This window comes from Melospiza melodia, chromosome 2, assembly GCF_035770615.1.
Source record: "Melospiza melodia melodia isolate bMelMel2 chromosome 2, bMelMel2.pri, whole genome shotgun sequence".
NCBI classification, from domain to species: domain Eukaryota; kingdom Metazoa; phylum Chordata; class Aves; order Passeriformes; family Passerellidae; genus Melospiza; species Melospiza melodia.
In genome coordinates, this window is record NC_086195.1 from 57,065,829 (window position 1) to 57,085,227 (window position 19,399).

General features: G+C 37.8%; 2 protein-coding genes across 4 annotated transcripts in view; one reads left to right on the forward strand and one right to left on the reverse strand.

Moving 5' to 3' along the window:
• COL8A1 (collagen type VIII alpha 1 chain) overlaps positions 1 to 19,399 on the forward strand; it is a 102,793-nt gene that overhangs the window by 44,097 nt on the left and 39,297 nt on the right. The gene's annotated exons all lie outside the window — the stretch shown is intronic.
• Positions 370 to 19,399, reverse strand: part of ST3GAL6 (ST3 beta-galactoside alpha-2,3-sialyltransferase 6) — a 103,592-nt gene continuing 84,562 nt past the window's right edge. Inside the window, exons 13-14 of the mRNA XM_063148272.1 lie at positions 1,622 to 1,701; positions 370 to 1,170 (exon numbers count right to left, since the gene is read on the reverse strand). Coding sequence (XP_063004342.1) covers positions 1,645 to 1,701 — 57 coding nt within the window. The 3' untranslated portion in view covers positions 370 to 1,170; positions 1,622 to 1,644. The remainder of the gene's footprint in view (positions 1,171 to 1,621; positions 1,702 to 19,399) is intronic.

The following is a 19,399-nucleotide window of genomic DNA, read 5'->3' on the forward strand; positions in this document are numbered from 1 at the left end:
CAGAAAGATTCCAGTGCAGAAACAGCTAAAGCAGAAATGAAGATACATTAATATTTTTTAATTTATTTCTGCAGTTAATTTCTTAGCTGATTCATCTGATTTCTGACTGATTTCACAGGTCACTGGACTTGCCAACACATTTTTGCTCTGAGTCACTTCTTTGCCAAACCAAAGAGGAAGGAAACAAACTTGTCTTTCTTCCTCCACTGCTAAATACAAGACGGGGCAGGAAATAATTATGGAGACAACAAAAGGAGTGCAAGTACTTTTACTTTCTGTGCATAAGCACACATGTACTCTTCCATGAAAGAAATAATTTAATGCATAAAATTTTAGCAAATATTTCAAAGCCAACAATACTTGACTGTTTAGTTCTGAATCAGCTCTTCTTTATGGTACTTTAAATGCATACCTCTGAAACTAAAGAGCTTTATATTCCAAGCTAGATCCTCCATCAGATGCCAGTGTGATTCACAAACGTACCAATGTGACAATCCACCCTTCAAAGTGAAGAAAATTCTGCATTTAAACCAGAACACCCTGTTACTAGATACTCAGGTAGTTTCCTATTATAAATGTAGCTAAAGCATCACACTACAAGTGTTTCCTGACAAAAGGCAGAAGTGCTCTTCATAATGTGATAGGGACAGATTATACAACAGCTTTCACATCGTTTATTGGGACACCGTTCACCATTTTCTATGGATACAAACCTTTAAAAACGTTAGCATTTATTTATTTCTACCCAGACTTCACTGTGCTAAATGAAACAGACTGGTTTTTTGGCATCTGTAAGACCTTAAATTTATTAAAGAATGAATCTATGGTAAGTTCAAATGCTGACTCAATTAGAGTGTTTACACAGAGTCTTTGCACAATGTTTATGACATGAAGTTTGAAATAAAATCCAGACATACTCTGTTTCTGTTTTGTACCACAAAGATTGCAGTGCAGCTAGGAAACATACTTCAGTGAGTCACATCTTGGAAAAGAAAAAGATAAATGATTAAAATGCAATAATAGTCAGATATCTGGAAATAAACACTAACTGAGCTATCAGATTTTTTTGTAGTCCAGCTCACAATCACTTTTAGTCCATGTTCAGGATGCGGCTTCTGTTACCCAACTTTAAAAAAAGGGAGACAATCACTTCTCTTGATGACATTATATCTGTAAGAAAGGCAACAGAATTAATTGCTGTTGCTGTCCTGTATTCAGCTGAGCAAGGCCGTAGAGTTGAGAGTCCAGTTGTTTACTATTTCAGCTTCTAGCTTATCAATAGCCCTTAACATATAATTTCATTTAAATAGAGGAACTTGGAGCCCCGTGCAAACACAATGAGCCAGTGCTTTAGTCTTGCGAAGACACACAGCATTGTGCAGGTACCCCTGCCATGAAACAGGAATTAGCAGCAGGAATTGCATATGTACTTACAGCAGCAGAAATTGAGAGGCCAAACACTAATAATTCTCTTCATATCATATACCTCTGGGGGTTTTATTGCACAGAGGCATTCATTACACATAAACATCAAAGGAAAAAGGACACATAAACATTACACATAAACATCAAATGAAAAACAATGTCAAAATTCAGGCATTTGATGCATTTGAAGTCTTACCTTTGCAATTCTAACTTTTCACTTCATTCCTGCTTTTTGGCCAGGGTAAGAACTGTGTAGGAAGTTGCAGTCCAGTGCCTCTGTAAAGAAGAGGAGTAGGGTATGTTCTACAAGCAACTTTCTGGCAGTGTTCGGCTCCAAATATCTCTTCCTCACCTAAATACATTGCCACAGTTGAAAGTTTTTGAGTTAGGCCTACACCCTTTGTCACAAGAAACACTGCCTTACTCATGTCCTCTGCCTCAAAGCAGGGCTTTCTTACATTGCAGATGTTTAACCAGAAACAGGACCAAAGTAATCTTTAACCTGAAGCAACCTTTTTCAAAAAGTGCATTACTATAACAGCTGCTTGCTGCATGCATTGCATTTGCAAGCATATACTGTCACCTTTTCCAAGTGACTAGGAATTTATTTTGAAGCAGAAGCAAAGGGAAAATATCCAATAAGTCATCTGATTTATTGCAGTAACCCTCATATACATGCAGTGTTAAAGTGATCATGTGGTTGGCTGTAGAAATGCCTTGTAATTCAGTTCAGTGAAAAGGTTTAAAGGATTAAGTGATACACATATGCTTTTGTAATTACATCAACATGTTTAAAAACCCAGTTTTTAAAAAAAGTGCTAAATCACTGTATAGGATATGCAAGCTAAACCAAAAGCCTCCTTTGGAGAGAAAAGTGAAAATATTTATTTGCCAAGTTAGATAGCAAAAGTTTTGGCACCTCTGAAGATCTTGAATGTGTCTACACGTAGGTGTGATTCAAAACAGTATACACACATTTCCAACAGCAAGATCTGCAATTCCTCACCATCCTACCAAAAATCCTAAAGGATTCTGATAGTCCGTGCTACCTTGGCTGAGCCTGCATGTTCACTGGTGCCAGATGCCATTCTGAGCAGTTTTAGACTCCAGCATGGACAGCAAGACTTCGTGTCCAAGAAGTCCTTAATGCTGTGTTATTTGTGAGAAGTAAAACATGAGGGCTTACCTTTCTTTCTATAGTTTTGTTTGTTTGAACTTGGGTTTTTTTGGTTTTGTTTGTTTGTTCTTCTAAAAAGAAATGGTTGTTTAGTGTGATGTTTCCTGGTCTATCCATCTATTCCTCCCCTGAATAACTTTTGAGATTGCCGGGCAATTTGAAACTCATCCTGAAAGTCTAAAAGAAAGCCATATCCTTGCACAAGTTCCTGAAATCAGTGGGTGAGCAAGGGGTAGAGACACAACTTGGCATCTTCACAGACAGAAAGGCAGACAAGATGCATCTGTTAGTCATTCAGTTTGGCTTCAGAAAAGCAAAGAATGCAAATCCAGGAGAAATCAAAATTCATTGGTTTTGCTGCTAACATAGCAACTTAGAAAATCTTAATCTTGCTATCTTGGGTGATACATAAACAAACCATTAGGGACCCAGTCCTGCTTCCTTACTGTTGATTGAGGTAGGAAGGGAACATCAGTAGAAATACAGTGAGATAATACAGTTTAGGAACTTACTCTTGTATTCCACTCCAACACCACATCTTCCAAACATCAGACTGTTTGGTTGGGTTCTTTTGTGCTTTGTTTATTTGTTTTAAAGTGTCACAGGACAGTTATATGTTTCAGAATAATGAATTTTTCTTCAGGGAATATCTGTTTGATGAGACTATTCCTCAAGGACCCAATTTAGACTAATGATACTAACTAAATAGCAAAGATACACACATAACTCACTTTTAGCCAGCATTCTCCTTCAGGGTGATCTGCATGGCAGAAAACCAGAATTCATTACATTTTTCATTGGCTTAACTTGTCTTGTAAAATCAGGCTAGGACTCCCTTGTGGCTAACTCTGACTACAGCTCTTGGGGTGCTGTACCTGTCATCAAAAGGTAATTTCCATTAACAATGCAGATATTTTCATGGTTAGGCTGTAGAATGAGCAAGGGAGAGACAGGGATAGGTTGGACTTAAAGGAAAAAAATCTCTAGAATAATTCATTATGAAAAAAGCAGACAGGCATAGGAGTTTATATCCCGTTTTGAAATTACCTTTTGCTAACATTAGTGACTCACAAAAAATTGATTAAGATTTCAGCCACATGGATGTTACACTGGTTTTGAGCATGATGGAAGAATTCACCAAATTCAGTCCATTAGGTAACCTAGTTTTGACTTGGGTTCCATGTTTCCTTGAATAAAATTACAGTGATCTACCACAGCTTTTGTCCTGTGGGGAAAGAACTGTTCAAAGCTGTTTAGGTGATCTGAATGTTTTTTCCCACAAAACTTCTTTTATAGCTTTATTAGGTTCTTGTAAACCCTCTGAAAAAATATGAACTCTGATCATAAAAAATCCTAACTAGAAAAAGATGAAAGAGGGCTTTTTCACTTCATTTGTACTAAAGTGTTATCTTCTACTCTTAACAATGTGTTTGTAATCAGTTTGTAATCAGAATTTTATTTAAGTAGATTCAGACTTTAGCATCTGATATTTGATCAAAATATCAGATGTCCTTATGGACATACATGAGGACATATATTTCAAAGATTTTTGCCTCGACTCAGTAAGGTAATGCTCAGCTTTGCATTTTAAGGGCCAGAAGTTGCCCTTACAGGTTTAAAAGCCTGCTTGCAGATGGATTCAGCTGCAACTGGCTGCTACAAAGAACGTGCCTAACAAAACATTTTGTCATTTAGAAGCCTAAAGACAGTCAAAAAATTCAGATGAAGATTTCTGGATTTTGTTTTCTACTACTAGTATTTGCTCAGAGAAACAGACTTACCAGAGAAGCTGAGTGAAAAAGTAGGTTGCCATGTTAAGAACACCACTGAATATGGCAGAGCCAACATGCACACCAGACTGTTGCTATTATGCTGAAATAGCCACATTTCTGTCTAGCTTGCCTTCCCATGCACTGTCTGCATCCAGCATCCTGCCTCAGTGGCATATGTGTCCCATTGAATTGATTAGGAGGAATGGTAATTATTCAGATCATCTTAATTATTTATTCTTCTGCAGTGCACATACTCGTGCCTGGTCCTTCCACTGCTCACTCACCGTCAGCAACAAAATTCAGCTAGGTTTCCATGTGCAAATTCTTTTGAATATTATCCTCATCCTAACCAAATGTGCAAATCTTGGGTGATGTGCAAATCAAGGGCACATTACCTGGGTACAAGACCAATGTTAACATAAACACAGAATTTGTGGAAGGAGAACAGCCTGATGATCTATCTTTTTGAAAACAAAATGAGCCCTTTCCACTGCTTGTTTGTTTTTCCTCATGCAAAACCTTCCATTTAGCAACACATTTTAATCTGGAGGACAAGTTAAAGCACTTCAGATTTGTAATGAAGCAGATGACAGAAAAACAGAGCAACCATCATTCCGATCTACATGTCCCACAGGATGGAAAACAGATGCCAGTGTCCAGTGAGGGGACTGTGTACTGAATTTGAAAGAAAAGGCAAAGGAATTATTGCACTGTTGGGGGGGGGGGGGCGGGGAAAGCCTTGCCTGAGAATGCTGTACACACAGTAGATACCTGAAAGCTTATCACATATTCTACTATATTTACTGCTATTGAAATACCAGATTCTATGTTTTGGCTTTTTTATCTAGTCCTACTCAATCTTAGGGATTAAGCAAAATGAGTTAGTAACAGAACACCTTAAAAAATAGTAAAGTATCCTTTAAAACATTGAAGTCTGCATATTTAGAAATAAACAGTTAATCACTAGAGAATGTAGTCAGACTGCAGAAAAGTAATAAAGTGGTCACCGGCCTATCATAAGCAGTATTGCCTCTTACAGGAATACATACCTTTCCTTTTAACACTGTCAGAGGCCCTTCTCTCTTACCTTTGTAGCTTAGAATCTTATCTGCATCCACCACAGGCATATTTCAAGCTTCAACATTTTCAAATATTTGCACTAAGTTCTTCAGCTTTTACTAAAATATGGAAACCATCCACATAAGGGGCCTGTTCAACACTTTGCCTTCAGGTAATGCTCCTACTTTCTTGAAAACAGAACTTTGCTTAAGATGAGGCAGGTATAGACACAGTTCACAATATCCACAATATTTGGTGTCTTCCTGGGAGAGGTTATTTAGAATGAAAAATAGAAACAGGAACTATGCTCTCTAAACTAAGTCTTTAAAAACAGAGACTTTGTAATTATGAATGCCTTATTCCTCATTACAGTATTTTTTGCTATCAAACTCAGAATGGTAAAATGAAGGAGTTGGGTGGCATCAAATCAAGGCACTTCAAGAGCCTTTGGCGCAACATGGCTTTTCGTGTTATGTAAATCCACCTCTATAGTCCAGAAGAACATGGGAAACACCAGACAGATTACTCTGCCTATAGGCTGGTAGGAGAGATCCCTACAGAGCAGAAACACAAGATACTTTCCCTGCCAGGCCTGGGAAGAGACACACAACCACAAGTAGGTTTAGCTCCCTGTGCTCCATCTTCTACAGTCACCTGCCGAGGTAGCTCTGGTAGTGTTTGTGAGGTTAATGTGCCATTGAAAGTTATAAAGCTGCTGATAGTTTTCAAAAGTATTTTTGTTCAAAACTTACTACATTTGAGTTACATTTAATTCATATTTTTCAGGACTGTTTCAAGCCTTCGTGAAGTATAAGGTTCACAAGCAGATTTACCAAATAAGATTTGTAAAGTAAAATTCTAATATAATCCCTCCCATTTCAGGAGAACTAACCTTTATAACATCTCTGCCTTTATTTTATTAACAGATACAGGATGGAGAAAGTGTATGCATGTATGGTATAGAGCAGAGGGAATTTGGCAAATTAATTCAGAAGTGGTTAAATGCTCATCCTACCTTCCCTCCTTCCTCCCCTCCCCCAAAAGTACAAAACCAAATCACAGCACTTTTTAGAGGCCTAAAGATTGACAATCATTCCTCAGTGGTATTTTTTCAAAGTATGGTATGGCAGATATGTTATCAGCTCAAAGTTTAAAATATATTTATATATATATATATATATAAATACACACACTCGTTATTACTTTTTCCCCAGAAGAATGACATTTAACAAATATAAACCCACTTCAAAAGACTTAGTGTTTCATTCTGGTTCTGAAATTCATATTTCCATTTTCACTGTCTCCTTAAGTGTGACAGAGAAAAAAAAAGAGTATTAAAAATATAGCAAGAGTCAAGAGCACTTGTCACTTGGAAGAAGGAGGTGTAGCAAGCTGCAAACAGCTCCAAAATGGCCCCACTAGGGCTGTAACTTCTTAGCTCTACCAATAACGAGGATAAAGCCACAAAAAGAAGCACAGTGAGGAGAAAAATTCTTGTTGCTGTTTTGCCAGCTTTCAGATATGGTATTTTTCATTAAGAACTAGATGTCCTCAAGAGACTACATGATTTTTGCATTTAGAAACAAAAACAATGACCCCAGATCTTTTTTTATTAAAACATATTTGCATAGAAATGCAAGCACAAAGTATGAAAACAGTCCTCCTGCATCCAGCTCCTGAACCAGTGTAAGGACAGGGAGATGGAAATAATACACCATACTTAACAGGCTGTGGGAAGGGCTAAGTGAGACAACAGGTGTACCTCAGTACTAAGGAGGAGTTAGCAAGTGTTTTCCATCATCACAATTCTTCTAATTTCTTCCTGCATCTTTGTTTTTCATGGTCTGTTATTGTTATTTATTCGGTATCAAGAACATTTTTTAGTGTTTTTCAAGTGCTGTGCAAGTTCCAAGTTACTAAAATCGTTTAAAGCTAGTTAATATCTGTACAAGCTTCTATAAGCTCCCGGAAAGTAGCTGAAAATTATCTCTTAAGACAAAACTGAGTAAAGTTAGGCCTAATTTCATGCAGGAGTCAGAACACTTGCACATTGAGAAGTGGCTGGTAGCCAGCTAGGAAATGAACTTCCAGTGCTTTGGCTAGTTTGTGTTATCTGCCCATACATAAGCACTGTAATAAACATGAGATGATTTCTCTCTCAGCCAAAATAAGGAATAATTACCTCTGACTTTATTTTTGGAGGGCAGGAGTAGATAAATCTATTAGCATGGACAATGTAAAAAAAAAAAAAAATCTCAGGTTATCTTACAAAAAGTTGTTAAATTGCGTGTTAGAGAATATAATGGTGCTTAACTGCAACACACATACTTTGTACTGAAACTGTAACCCTAAAACCACCCCAGAGCTGCCACCTAAGCATGAGGAGACCTAAACTTCAAAGGTGCCTTACTTGTAGAACTTCCTTCTGTGATGAAGCCACTTGCCTAGAAGAACATGAAAGACAAATAAATTTATTAGGAGAATAGTGATGCTTGAAGTTTGAAATTAAGTGAAAGTAAGAACATATGAAGAATAAGAATCTGTGTCTTGAGAAAGGCTTATTCCTACCATGTGACTTTGAGAGGGTGTTCCTTTAACACAAATAAGAAAATTTTGCAGGAAAATATAATAAAAGGAGATCAAAACTTGTCACAGAAGTGAAGCAAACTTTGAAATCTGAAATAACATTTTACCATGAACATTTCCCTATCCTTACACTGCTATGCTAAGAACATGCTTGAATTGTGGAAGTTAGTCACATTTATATGAATTCTACTTTACATTTCTTGCATTGAACCTGACCTCTGATGGCTTCAGACATGAAATCTGAAGTCAGTCTTCCCTTTCACTTAGCCTCACTTCTTTCAGAATGACTCAACAGAAAAGTTTGTTGCTTAATGCTGTTCCATAAAACAGTTAATCTAGACTTGACCTTATAAAGCCTGACCCCTGTACATCATATTTCTGGCACAGATCTGATCCCATGCATATAGGGCTGGCTATTAGTGATTTGCTTTAGATTTCCAGGGACTCAGTGCAGACTGGAGTGAATTTTTTTTCTTCTAATTATCCAGTCCAGAAAGAGTAAGGTGAAAAAATCAAATAACTCTCATGCTGATCTCTGCACTAACCTTGTTTACACAATATTTATGGTCCTAAAACAATAACTTTTTCAGGTCAGCAGGCATAAGGCAAGTGTACTTCCAGTCATTCCTTCTGCCAACAGAAAGTCATGCAGAGAGGACTCATGTCAACATGCAGGAACTCAGTCCTGATAGATAATCAGTACGTACAATTTCCTCTGAAGAAAGAATGAAAAATACCTGCAAGATGATTGTAACAGATAATTAGTGTACCCTAAATATTCACCTTGTATGCATATGATAGAAGCTCTGTAGCTCAGCCTTGTTACATCTAGTCCATAACCCTAAACAAAAATACTGAATGCCTGGACCAAGGTGCTTATATCTTTGCTTAGCCATAGCTGAGCACAAAAATTCATTCTCCCAGTCTCTAGAAAATTTTGATGCTCAGCATCTCTGAAATGAAGCCAGGCTTTAGGCAGTGACATTTGGAAAATGTTGGCCAAAGCTCTGTGGTTAAGCTCTATGTACCTTGATAAAGAATTTTGTAAACATGGAGCAAACAAGCAATCATTGTTTGGGCTGTAGGCAGCAGTGCTTGATGAAATAAACAGGGCCAGGAGACTTCTTCTCCTGTGTAATGCCTTTATTAAAAAGTGAGCAGCTCAGGATTGGGCGGCTCGACGGGTCTGCAGCGTCCATCGTCTCCCAGGGCGACTCAGAGGAGGAGGATATGCGCAGCTTTGCCCACCAGGGGCAGAGCCGGGGATCAGATCCTCTTGGGAGCCTTCAGGGCTCGCTCCCATAAGATGTTGCCTCGGTCCGGGTCTCCAGGACCCCCCCCCCCCCCCCCCCCCCAGTCCTGGCCCGGGGGATCTCGAGGACAGGGTGAGGAACGATGAAGGTTTCCCGCATCTCTGCAGGCCCAGCGCTCTGCTCCTCGCATCCAGACATCACTCCAGTCTCTCAACTCTTATTTGGCTCGTTGTTTTTGGGGTCTTCTCAGTACAGTAGAGGACCATGCTGCATTGGTCTTGGAGTCACTTTGCATAACCCCCCCCACCTTCTCAGGTGTCTTCACTATGAGAAAGGTACAACTTAGCCTCGGGCAAGGCTCTGCTGATACAAAAGGAGCGATTAGCCTCAACGACCCGTGATTACAATAACAAAACACACAGAACTTGGGCAGGGCCAGTGGTCTGGCTGCCTTTTTAAAACTTTTTCTCATAAAAAAAACATTAACCGAATTTTTGTTCATAACACTTGAGATATGCTCAAAGAAACATTTTGATTGGAAGGACATAATACCAATGCAACATTAGCTTGAGGTGGCTGAGGGGGGTCCACCTGATGGCTGATAAATGCAAAGGCTCATAAACCTGAGGCTACTTGTTCCTGGTTGCTGTATTTTTAAGAATTACAAGTTTTGTTTTCCCCATTTCATGGATTAAACATGCAAAATCCTTTATGCCATATCTCAGGGCTTAAATAGCACTTTTCCTGACATTATAGGCAGCACTCTGAATTGTGAAGAATTTTTGGAATATTTAATAGAAAAGCAAAAAGCCAAGACACTCTAAGTGTACCCTACTTACTTGATAATTGACCCTTTTCTTTCTCTTTTGCAGCACATGCTTTTTTCCTTCTAAAGTTCTTTAGGGATTGTTCTGGCAAAAGCAGATGTTACTTTACAAAACACAGCATTTACTAGTTTTTTAACTCAAGACAGTACTTTTCTGTTGGCTAATTGCCCTAATTCATGACCACTTGCCACAATCTTGATAACAGTGATAGTAAAACTGATAACATTTGTTAAAGACAAGCTTGCGTTCACAGAGTTTCTTAGCAATCTTTTATTTAGGTTGGTTTCAGTTCTCAAATTGTAACTTACTTTTCATTTGAACAATCACTGATAATTATAAAACTGATTTCAATTTTTCTTCTTGCAATCAGTCATTCAGTCTGTGGGCACATATTTAGCTACTTCAAATTCCGCACACATCAGATGACTGGAACACACATTCAGAGGAAAGAGGGATTTTGGATATTTGGCTTTCCAAATGCCCAGCTGGAGACAGCGCAAGGCCAACCTTCATCAAGTACGGACCACCCATTTCTGAGAACAAAAAGGCCTCAAAGTGTTTCAAACTGAGGATCAGACACTTTTAAAACTTAGGCATACTGTCATCATTTGTATCATGCCCAATACTAGAGTTACTTTTTTAAATAAAGTAAGGAAGGTGAGACATAAATGTTCATTACTTCTAAAAAACAGGTGTGATTTTCTTTTTGTGATAGTCATGGATTGCTCTGCAAATTCCATCACCTTGGTGCCATAAATAAAGCAAGACTGAAATCTTAATCAGACAAAAGCCTTTTTTTCCCCCTGCTAGTTTAAGCTAGAAAAAGAGGAATAGAAGGGATCCATAATATATGAGCAAAATTATCTCTAAATTGAGTGTTTAAAAATGTTTCCATCAGGCATCAGTAGATGGGTCTTTAAATGAAAGTCAAGTATTACAATGGCACCTCTTTTAGGTCTTGCATTCCAAGAGAAAAAATATGAGCCAGATATGTTAGTCTGTGTTGACATGTAAAGTACATCACTCCCATTAGAAGGGCTGTTGAGGATCTGAATGACCGAAAAGATGCTCTGTGGCTTAACTGAATCCCAGAGAACAGAGGCATAAATTAATTTGGACACAGATAATTCAATTGTAGTTATTGCACTTTGTATCAGCCTGTATGTAAACTTCCACAGCCTGTATGTAAACAGAAAGCACCTGGAAAAGCTCTGCTAAGAGGGCTTGATTCTATGACAGCCTACTTAAATAGACAGCCAAGAGAGACATTGTCTTGTTTTTTCACTACAGCATTGTTTTTAAGATTGCCTCCAAATGCCCAAATTTACAATTAGAAAGCATTCTCTACAAAGACAGCATATAATTACGTGCTTGAGGTTTTCAATATATGCTTGATGTTTTCAACACTCTTCACTCCAATTCATGCTGGTTTTCTTTCAGTGCTTATACCTCATTCTCCCCTGAAAGCTCTAAAACTGAAATTTTTGCATACACAAAAGCTTCACTTAGTTATTAACTTAAGGTATGACATCACTTCCTTTTGTTGTTTATAAGCAAGAAGATTGTTCAGAAATATCCTGGATTTGTGTAATCTAAATTATTTGAAAAAATAATCTTCATTTAGACAAAATAATGTGAAAATCAACATGATGTCAAACTGATACTGATTTCAGTAGTAATGAGAGTAATTGATTAACTTCATTCTGCTTAACAACACTGCTTACATTCTCTCCCTGCCTCTCCTTAAAGTCAATTATTCAAGACTCGAGGGGTTTCTCTTATGCACATCTGCAAATTCAATGCCAGATCCAGATTCGCATTTTGGTGGTGAATCAAGCTGGCCTCAGTTCACCTAATGAGAGCCCAGTTCTTACCAGACAAACAAATTGAGATGATTTAATTCTAGTGGGGTTTAACTGACATATTTACTTGCTTTTGCCATCCTTTTTTCTCTTCTAATGAATCAAACATATTACTACACACTGTTGATAAATTGAAAATGACAGGATAGAACAGATGAGATAGACATTAACAACTTTAAACAAAAGACGCCCAGTTTAACTCACTAATATCTGATACCACCAGTCCTTCAAAGGAAAGGTTATGTTTTTTTAAAGGATTGGTAAAGAGAACTAAGATTTAAGGATTTTTTCTTGTTATTTAAGCTAGGCATGCTAGAAATACTCGAAATTACTGCACCTTCAAAATTTTATGTCTCAGTAGCATACGCATACAGCTTAACTACACAGGTTACCTATATGTATTCTCTTTTTATAAATGATCAGCACATCAATAGATAAGGAATTTACTTAAATCCCTGGAAAATGAAAAAGCTGAGACCTGTACACTAATGTATACTAATTTGATATGTATATGCAGTTGTTTAACCACACTACAATGATGAAGTCTGAGTCCGCTTTTTAATACAGAATTGAATGATGCAAAAGAAAAAAAAAAGACAATTTGTTACTTAGTGTCTAGTCATGACCTAAGCCAAGTTATGAATTGACATGAATTGGACTTTTTCCACCAATGGGAATGAAACTTGGCTGCTAACATTTCTATTCAAAGAGATACTTGAATCTACACAGAGCTCAGCAACAAGACCTAAGCTTGGCACTGCCAGTGACTTGCTGGGAACCTTCAGGCAAATTCTTTCAATTTTCCTTTGCTTTCCTAACTGAGGTAAGTTAGGTAGTAACAAAGTTGGTAGTAATGAAAGTTGGTAGTAACGAAACCTGAACACTTATCCTAGAAAGTCTTGTGGCTGAAAGTTGTCTTCAGCTCTAACCAGCATTACTACACAGCTGGCAGTGTTGAGCAGAGGCATCATTTCATTTCTCTGGTTGGGGTATGTCAGCATGGTCCCAAAGGAAGCAATACCCTTTCCCACCTGTTTTTAAATCCTGACTGAAAACCAGCAGCCTACCCGATAATGCTGTTTCCAGTGGGCTTTTTACACCTTCACATACATTTGTTGTTATACTATTGATTCACAGGCTTTTCCATCAAGTGGAAATGAGATTGGGCTGCTCATATCAGCAGTGTTGGTTTGCTGCTGAGCAATAGCAATTCATGAGACCTGAAGAGTGATCTTAAGCACATTGCTCATGTTGACTTGTACTGATCACTCCCTGAATTCTTTCATGAGAGGCGCTGAAATCAAACACTTGATCAGGTTGAGAGAAGCAACAGCATCCATGTGTAAGCCAAATCAGGATAACCTCAAGTCACTCTCAGTTTTCTGCTGTAAAGAAAGACTTAATTAAAATATCGTAGAATTCTTTCTTGATCATGTAGAGCACAGAGTCTTCTGCTGATACCATTTGATGCAGTGAAAAAAGTCAGAGGACCAGTTTAAACTGAATGACAGGCATTTCTGCTGAGAAAGCAACAGCTGCCTCACAGACATTGAACAATGAGGTCTGCTTTGAAGAGCTAATGGAAGTTTATTTGCTCTGAAACAGAGAAAACCTTCAGTTCTGATTTTTTTGAAACATTCTTTCAATAGTTTAGCTTGGGTTTTGCACAATCTTTACAGAATTAAGCACTCTAGCAGACTTCTGCCAACAAAGGTTACTTAATTCCTCAGTAAAGGGGGAGTCTTGTTATTTAGATAAATAGCTACTGTAGTAGATTTGCAGATATGTTAAGAGTATTACAGGATCTAGAGGTAGATTTAGGAAGAAAATACTATAAAGCAGAAAAAAATAAACAGAGTACTTATTGAAACTTGAAAGACATTATGACATGTGATGTGATTGCATCAGATACGAGCAGGTGGAATTGTGTTACCGGCAGTGTATTGCATGTTGCAGAGTGACACTTGATCATAGTTACACTTCCCTTTAAAACAGTCACCTTTTAAATCTCCCACTACTAATTACATTGGAGGAAGAAAACAGAAGCCACAGGGTTCTTCTGTCTGCAAACCATCATAGTATGTTTTCCTAAGTACCAGTATGTTACCCACAAATTTTTGTCTGAAATTGGACTGGTGAATTCACCTACCCTAGGTTCACTGTGACAGGACAGCAGCTGCTGTTACCAGAGGAACCACAGCAACACAGACTATTTAGTCTAATGCCTTTGCTGTGGTCATAGGGTCACTTTGCAATAGCCATTCTGGAAAAAAATTTCCAGAGTCAACTCAGTTTCCATTCCTTATGTGAACACAATCTTTCATTCTGCTTTACTCACCAAAAGGGAAGTATTAAGTACTTCACCATGGTACATTACAGCAGATGGGCTGCCTGTTGCTGGTTGATGGCTGACTGTGCATGCTTTGAAACAAGGCGTCAGGCTCTTGTCCAGGCTTTACATAGAAACCTCACCTAAATCACACATCTGTGTGTTTAACTAGTGATATAGACACTGGAAAGACACAACCAGTCTAGATTTTTTCAGTTTGTGAAAGTTCATCTGTCAAACCAACCTCTTGAACAAACATTCTGAGATTTTGTTGGAAAAAATTACTTGAAATGTTCCCCCAGCACTCTCAAAACCCTGTATGCAAATTTGGTCCCTTTAGAGACTAAACAAATGTTTTAGCAGACTCAGCTGCAGAGGTTTTATTGGCAGGTTATTAGAAGCTGCAATTTTTTTTAATACAACTTCAAGAAAAAAAATTAGACACTTATGGGAGACTGACAATACTAAAATACAGAGGAAGAAAGAGACACTTGGCAAAATACATTAGCAAAACACAAAGCTGGTTCTCCTCAGAGCTTGCTTTGCATAAAATATTTATGATCTCCATCGAAGCCCATGGATTTGCAAAAATTTGAAGAGGAGTCGGTCGATGTGTTTGCTGCACAAAGTAAATGCACAGGAATTCTTTCCCCATATTCTTGGATGATGTTTTGCTACTAGAAATTACAAACCAACTAAGCATTGAAAAGTGCTTTTCCCTAACACCACTGAATGGCCTGGTTTATGACTTTTGTTTTGGGATGACAGCAAACTCTGGAATCAATCTGTTTTTAATGTAAGGTGTGATCTATCTTTTTTCTCTACTAGATATTTATTACGCTAATAATATTCCTTTGGTATCTCAACATCCCCATTATTTGACACTGTGGATATCTGTCAGTGTATAAATATTTCATGAACCTTGTAGATACACATATAAATCAGTAACAATTGTAAGAGAAATTCTGGCATGTTTCAAGTCAATGGCAAAACTTTCCTTGACTTCAGCAAGGATCATATTTTGCTTCTGCCCTGTTTACAATGTATCTAGCAGTGTCACTGTCCTTTTAATGCCACCTGTCAGCAGGTGTCTGTGCTAGAAGTTCCAAATAACAACATTTGCCTTATTATCCAGCAAATTAAAACTGTATTTTCTGCTGGCTCACACTGAGCTTTCAGTCCAAGGTGGAGGTGGTGACATCAGCTCAAATGAGATTGCATAGTGCTGGAGTGAATTCCCAGATCATTCCTTGGTGTGTTTGGAGCTAATAGAATCATAAACTGAAGCTGATTTGTGTTCTATATGGCCAGAGAGTTGTAATAAAGTCTTAGGATGGTTGGATCTTCCAAAGCCCCCTGCCAGTTATAACTGTTATTTATACCATTGACCTCATCTGAGCAACTGTCCAACACTGCGTTGCATCCAGTAGGTTTCTGTGCTGGCATGTGGCAAACACGTGAACAAATCATCTGGGTATAGAAATAATAATATTACCGAATATCTTGGATCTCTGGCACACCTTTCAGTCCAAGGGCTTTAAATAACTACACATGTTCATTAATATCTTCCAGCTTCCACTATGAGGTGTGTAAATATTAATATAATCATTCTGTAGATGGGAAGACACTAGCATAGAGCTGTTAAATGCCCTGCCTGCTGTCTGGTACGACTTCTGTGGAAGGTGGACCCTGCATCTAACCTAACAAGGCAGTTTGTTGTGTGCTCTCAGGCAAACCAAGGCAGCTGAAGATAAATTGACAACATATCTCTACATGTTCTGCCTAACATATCCATCTTTTTTCAGTCTCAGAATTGGATCAACCGTGTAGGTGATAAATGTCTTCTTGAAAACCACATTTCATTTCCTCTGCTGAAGATACTCATGTTGAATTAAATGGTGACCTCTGCAAGAATTCATCTCTAAGTAATGGAGAGTTCATCTCTGGGGGGAAATTAACCCACAGGGTTATCTTTCTCTGAAGAAGAGCTCATTTTAGGAGAATGAAATATTCATTTTCTCTTGTGATTTTTGGGAGTCAGAGCATATCTGATTTTCCCCATCTTTGGTCATTATCATCCCATATCTGTCCTCAGATATTTTTTCACTTCTTTCCCCAATAAAAATTCACCTGAAAATAGTGATATAAAAAGAGGATGTTAATAGCTGTGCAATTCTGTTGCTAGTTTTTATCTCTAACACAGCTATATTGATCAGTCACATACAAATCTGACCCATCTTCCTTCATCAGACCTCATCCCTGTCAAGTCCAGTATTAAATTAAAATAACATACCCTTTGTTTTACTGTTTTCGTAAGCAAATATGTTATCTACTAAAACTGCCAACTATCCTACTAAGATCTGAAATATCTTTTTAATGTTTGCCAGATGTAAAACTTATCCCAGTCAATCTTGTACTATTACTGCCTAAGAAATTAAAGGCATTAACCAGCTGCTGAGGAGGGTAAGTAATTTCATGCTTTTGTTTGCATTTGTCAGTTTTTGAGGGAAGAAATGGCTTGTATTTTTCCAGTTTCCAAAAGCTAAATGTTCCATTTAACTCTGTGCTTGCATAGCTTTAGATTATAATTCTGAGGTCCCACATGAAATCAATAATAAAATATAAGTTCATAGGAAATATTTAAGTCCCAAGGAAATTCAAGGCCAGGTTGGATGGGGCTCCGAGCAACCTGCTTTAGTTGAAGATGTCCTTGCCCACAGCAGGGGCATTGGAACCAGATGATCTTCAGGATCCTCTTCCAACCCAAACCATTCTAAGATTCTATGATCCCCCCATCTCCCTATGACTTGGACACCAGTGAAGGTGTTTAAGTCTGTTAAATTCTCCACACTTTGAGTCATGGAAACAGAGGACAGATTTATTTTCTGTCAAATACAATACAGAAATTTTCTATGGGTAAAGTTATATCCATGTTGGAAGTTAAAAGTTTATAGATCACTTTGACTGACATATCACCAAGATGTTATCCAGAACAAGGGTGGAACTTACCTATAAAGTGATTTTACAACTGTTGCAGCATATTACTTCAGATTAATTCAGGTTAAAATACCAAGGATAAAAGTAAGTGGGCCTAACTCCTATGGAGTTCTCCCACATGCACGTAAGTTTGACTTCAATAATAATTGTAGTTTGAACTCTAGAATGGAGAAGTTATATTGCCATGTTCAGATGGCTACAATATGTAGAACAATTTAGATTCAGCCACTCCATCCCATTCTATCAAAATTCTTCTTGCTACCTCCTGAAAAAGCAGACATCAGACTCAATTCTATGTTTATAGAAAAGTAAAATGAAATGAATGAACTAATATCATCCTGAATTTATCTTAATTAATCTAAAATGATACACATCTGATTTAGACTTTAAAAGACCATTTCCATTCTGCTGGCCAGCATCTTACAATCCATATTTATTCAATATCTGTGCTTTCTACACATCTTCATAAATTCAGATGTATTAGAACTGTGATTTAAAACATTCTATTACCAAAATCTTTCTGTTAACTTAGAGGAGGTATCTATTTTTAGAATTAGTAAATATTTTTATTCTCAGGAAATCATCAAAGCCTGGACCTTCTGTGGCTTTTTATAGCTGAAATATTTACAGAATCTCTGCTTAGTTATGTTTCCATTCAAATGGAAACGTAACTAAGCAGAGATTCCTGTTGCTGTCTGTAGGACTTCAGCTAATTGAAAGTACTTACTTTATTTTGCAGTGCTTGTGCTATCTCTTACTATATACATTTGAGGAATTTTTGAATGCTTTGTAGCAGGGGGTCTGGAGCTAGGGGTTCTTTAGGGTCTTTTCCAACCCATATCATTCTGTATTTATTCAATGTCATCATTCTTATCAGCCCATGTTATTAATTATAAATATTCAATGTACTTGCCATGTTTATTGCATGACTCATGCCTGACATCTGAGCATTGTTGCTGACTCGTCATACAACTCACCTTACAGCTGCTGTCTCTTTAAAGCTTTTAATCTTCACAGCTGTACAGCTGAGAGCCTAATGCAGTCACGTGTGTAAGTACCACCTGCATAAACCTATCAAGGGATGAAACTTAAGAGCAGAAATTCCAAGCATGATAGAAACACAGTATGTGCTGTAAGTGTTAAGCGGCAAAGTACACTCATAAGATAAAAATAATTCAGTGCTTGGAGAAGTGGAGGCATTGCTTTTTGGGGTTAGGGAGTCAAGGGGCAGGGGAACATGAGGTCTGGCTGAGTTCACAAGGACGTATCCCAAGTACAACACAGTTCAAGATGTGGGATGTGTCATTATTCCTTCAAACACAAGCAGTGTTTGTGCTGCTAGTCCTGGATAAGGCTCCATGTTCCTGTAGAAAGGAAGGCAGACCCACTAAGGCAGTACCCTGAGAGAGGAAATACCTCCTTCCTATGTCCCACATCTCTTACACATCTCCTGACCAGCCTTGGGGAGAGGACTTTGCCTCATTCCAGACACAAAATGGGAATAGTACCTCTTCCCTATCTTACAAGGTATTGTGGAGATAAATATGTGAATATTTAGGTACTACTGTAAAGATGACCAAATAAGCCAATGGCATGGGCTTATTAGGTACTATATTAGCATGGAGAGAATTCTCCTTCTTGCCTGTAATGGGAAACTCCTAGAATCTTGCCTTAAAAGGAAGAGACAATAAACAGCATTAATCCCTAAGGGGAATGAAGAGGAGGTCATACTTTACAATCCGTGTAGGCATTTTACTTCCAAGGGGAGCATTTTGAACATATTCTCTACTTTTTCCTTGGTAAACCTGAAAGCATTTTCCTCTGTGATAAAATGTACAAATATAACATTACTCCTTTTTGATAAATGGTATTACACCATGGTCCTTTTCATTTCCTACTCCTAACCTAAGTATAAAACATGTCCGTTTGAGTATGTTTCATTACTTTGATTTTATTTAGGAGGAAAAGTATGGTGAAAAAAACACCAGCCATACTTTCCTGTCATTGGTATTTTGATCCTTGCTAAATAGTAAATTCTTTACTGAATATGGGCTCATATTTAAGTGGGGGCATTTCCACCACTTTAATATGAGCCCATATTCAGTAAAGAAT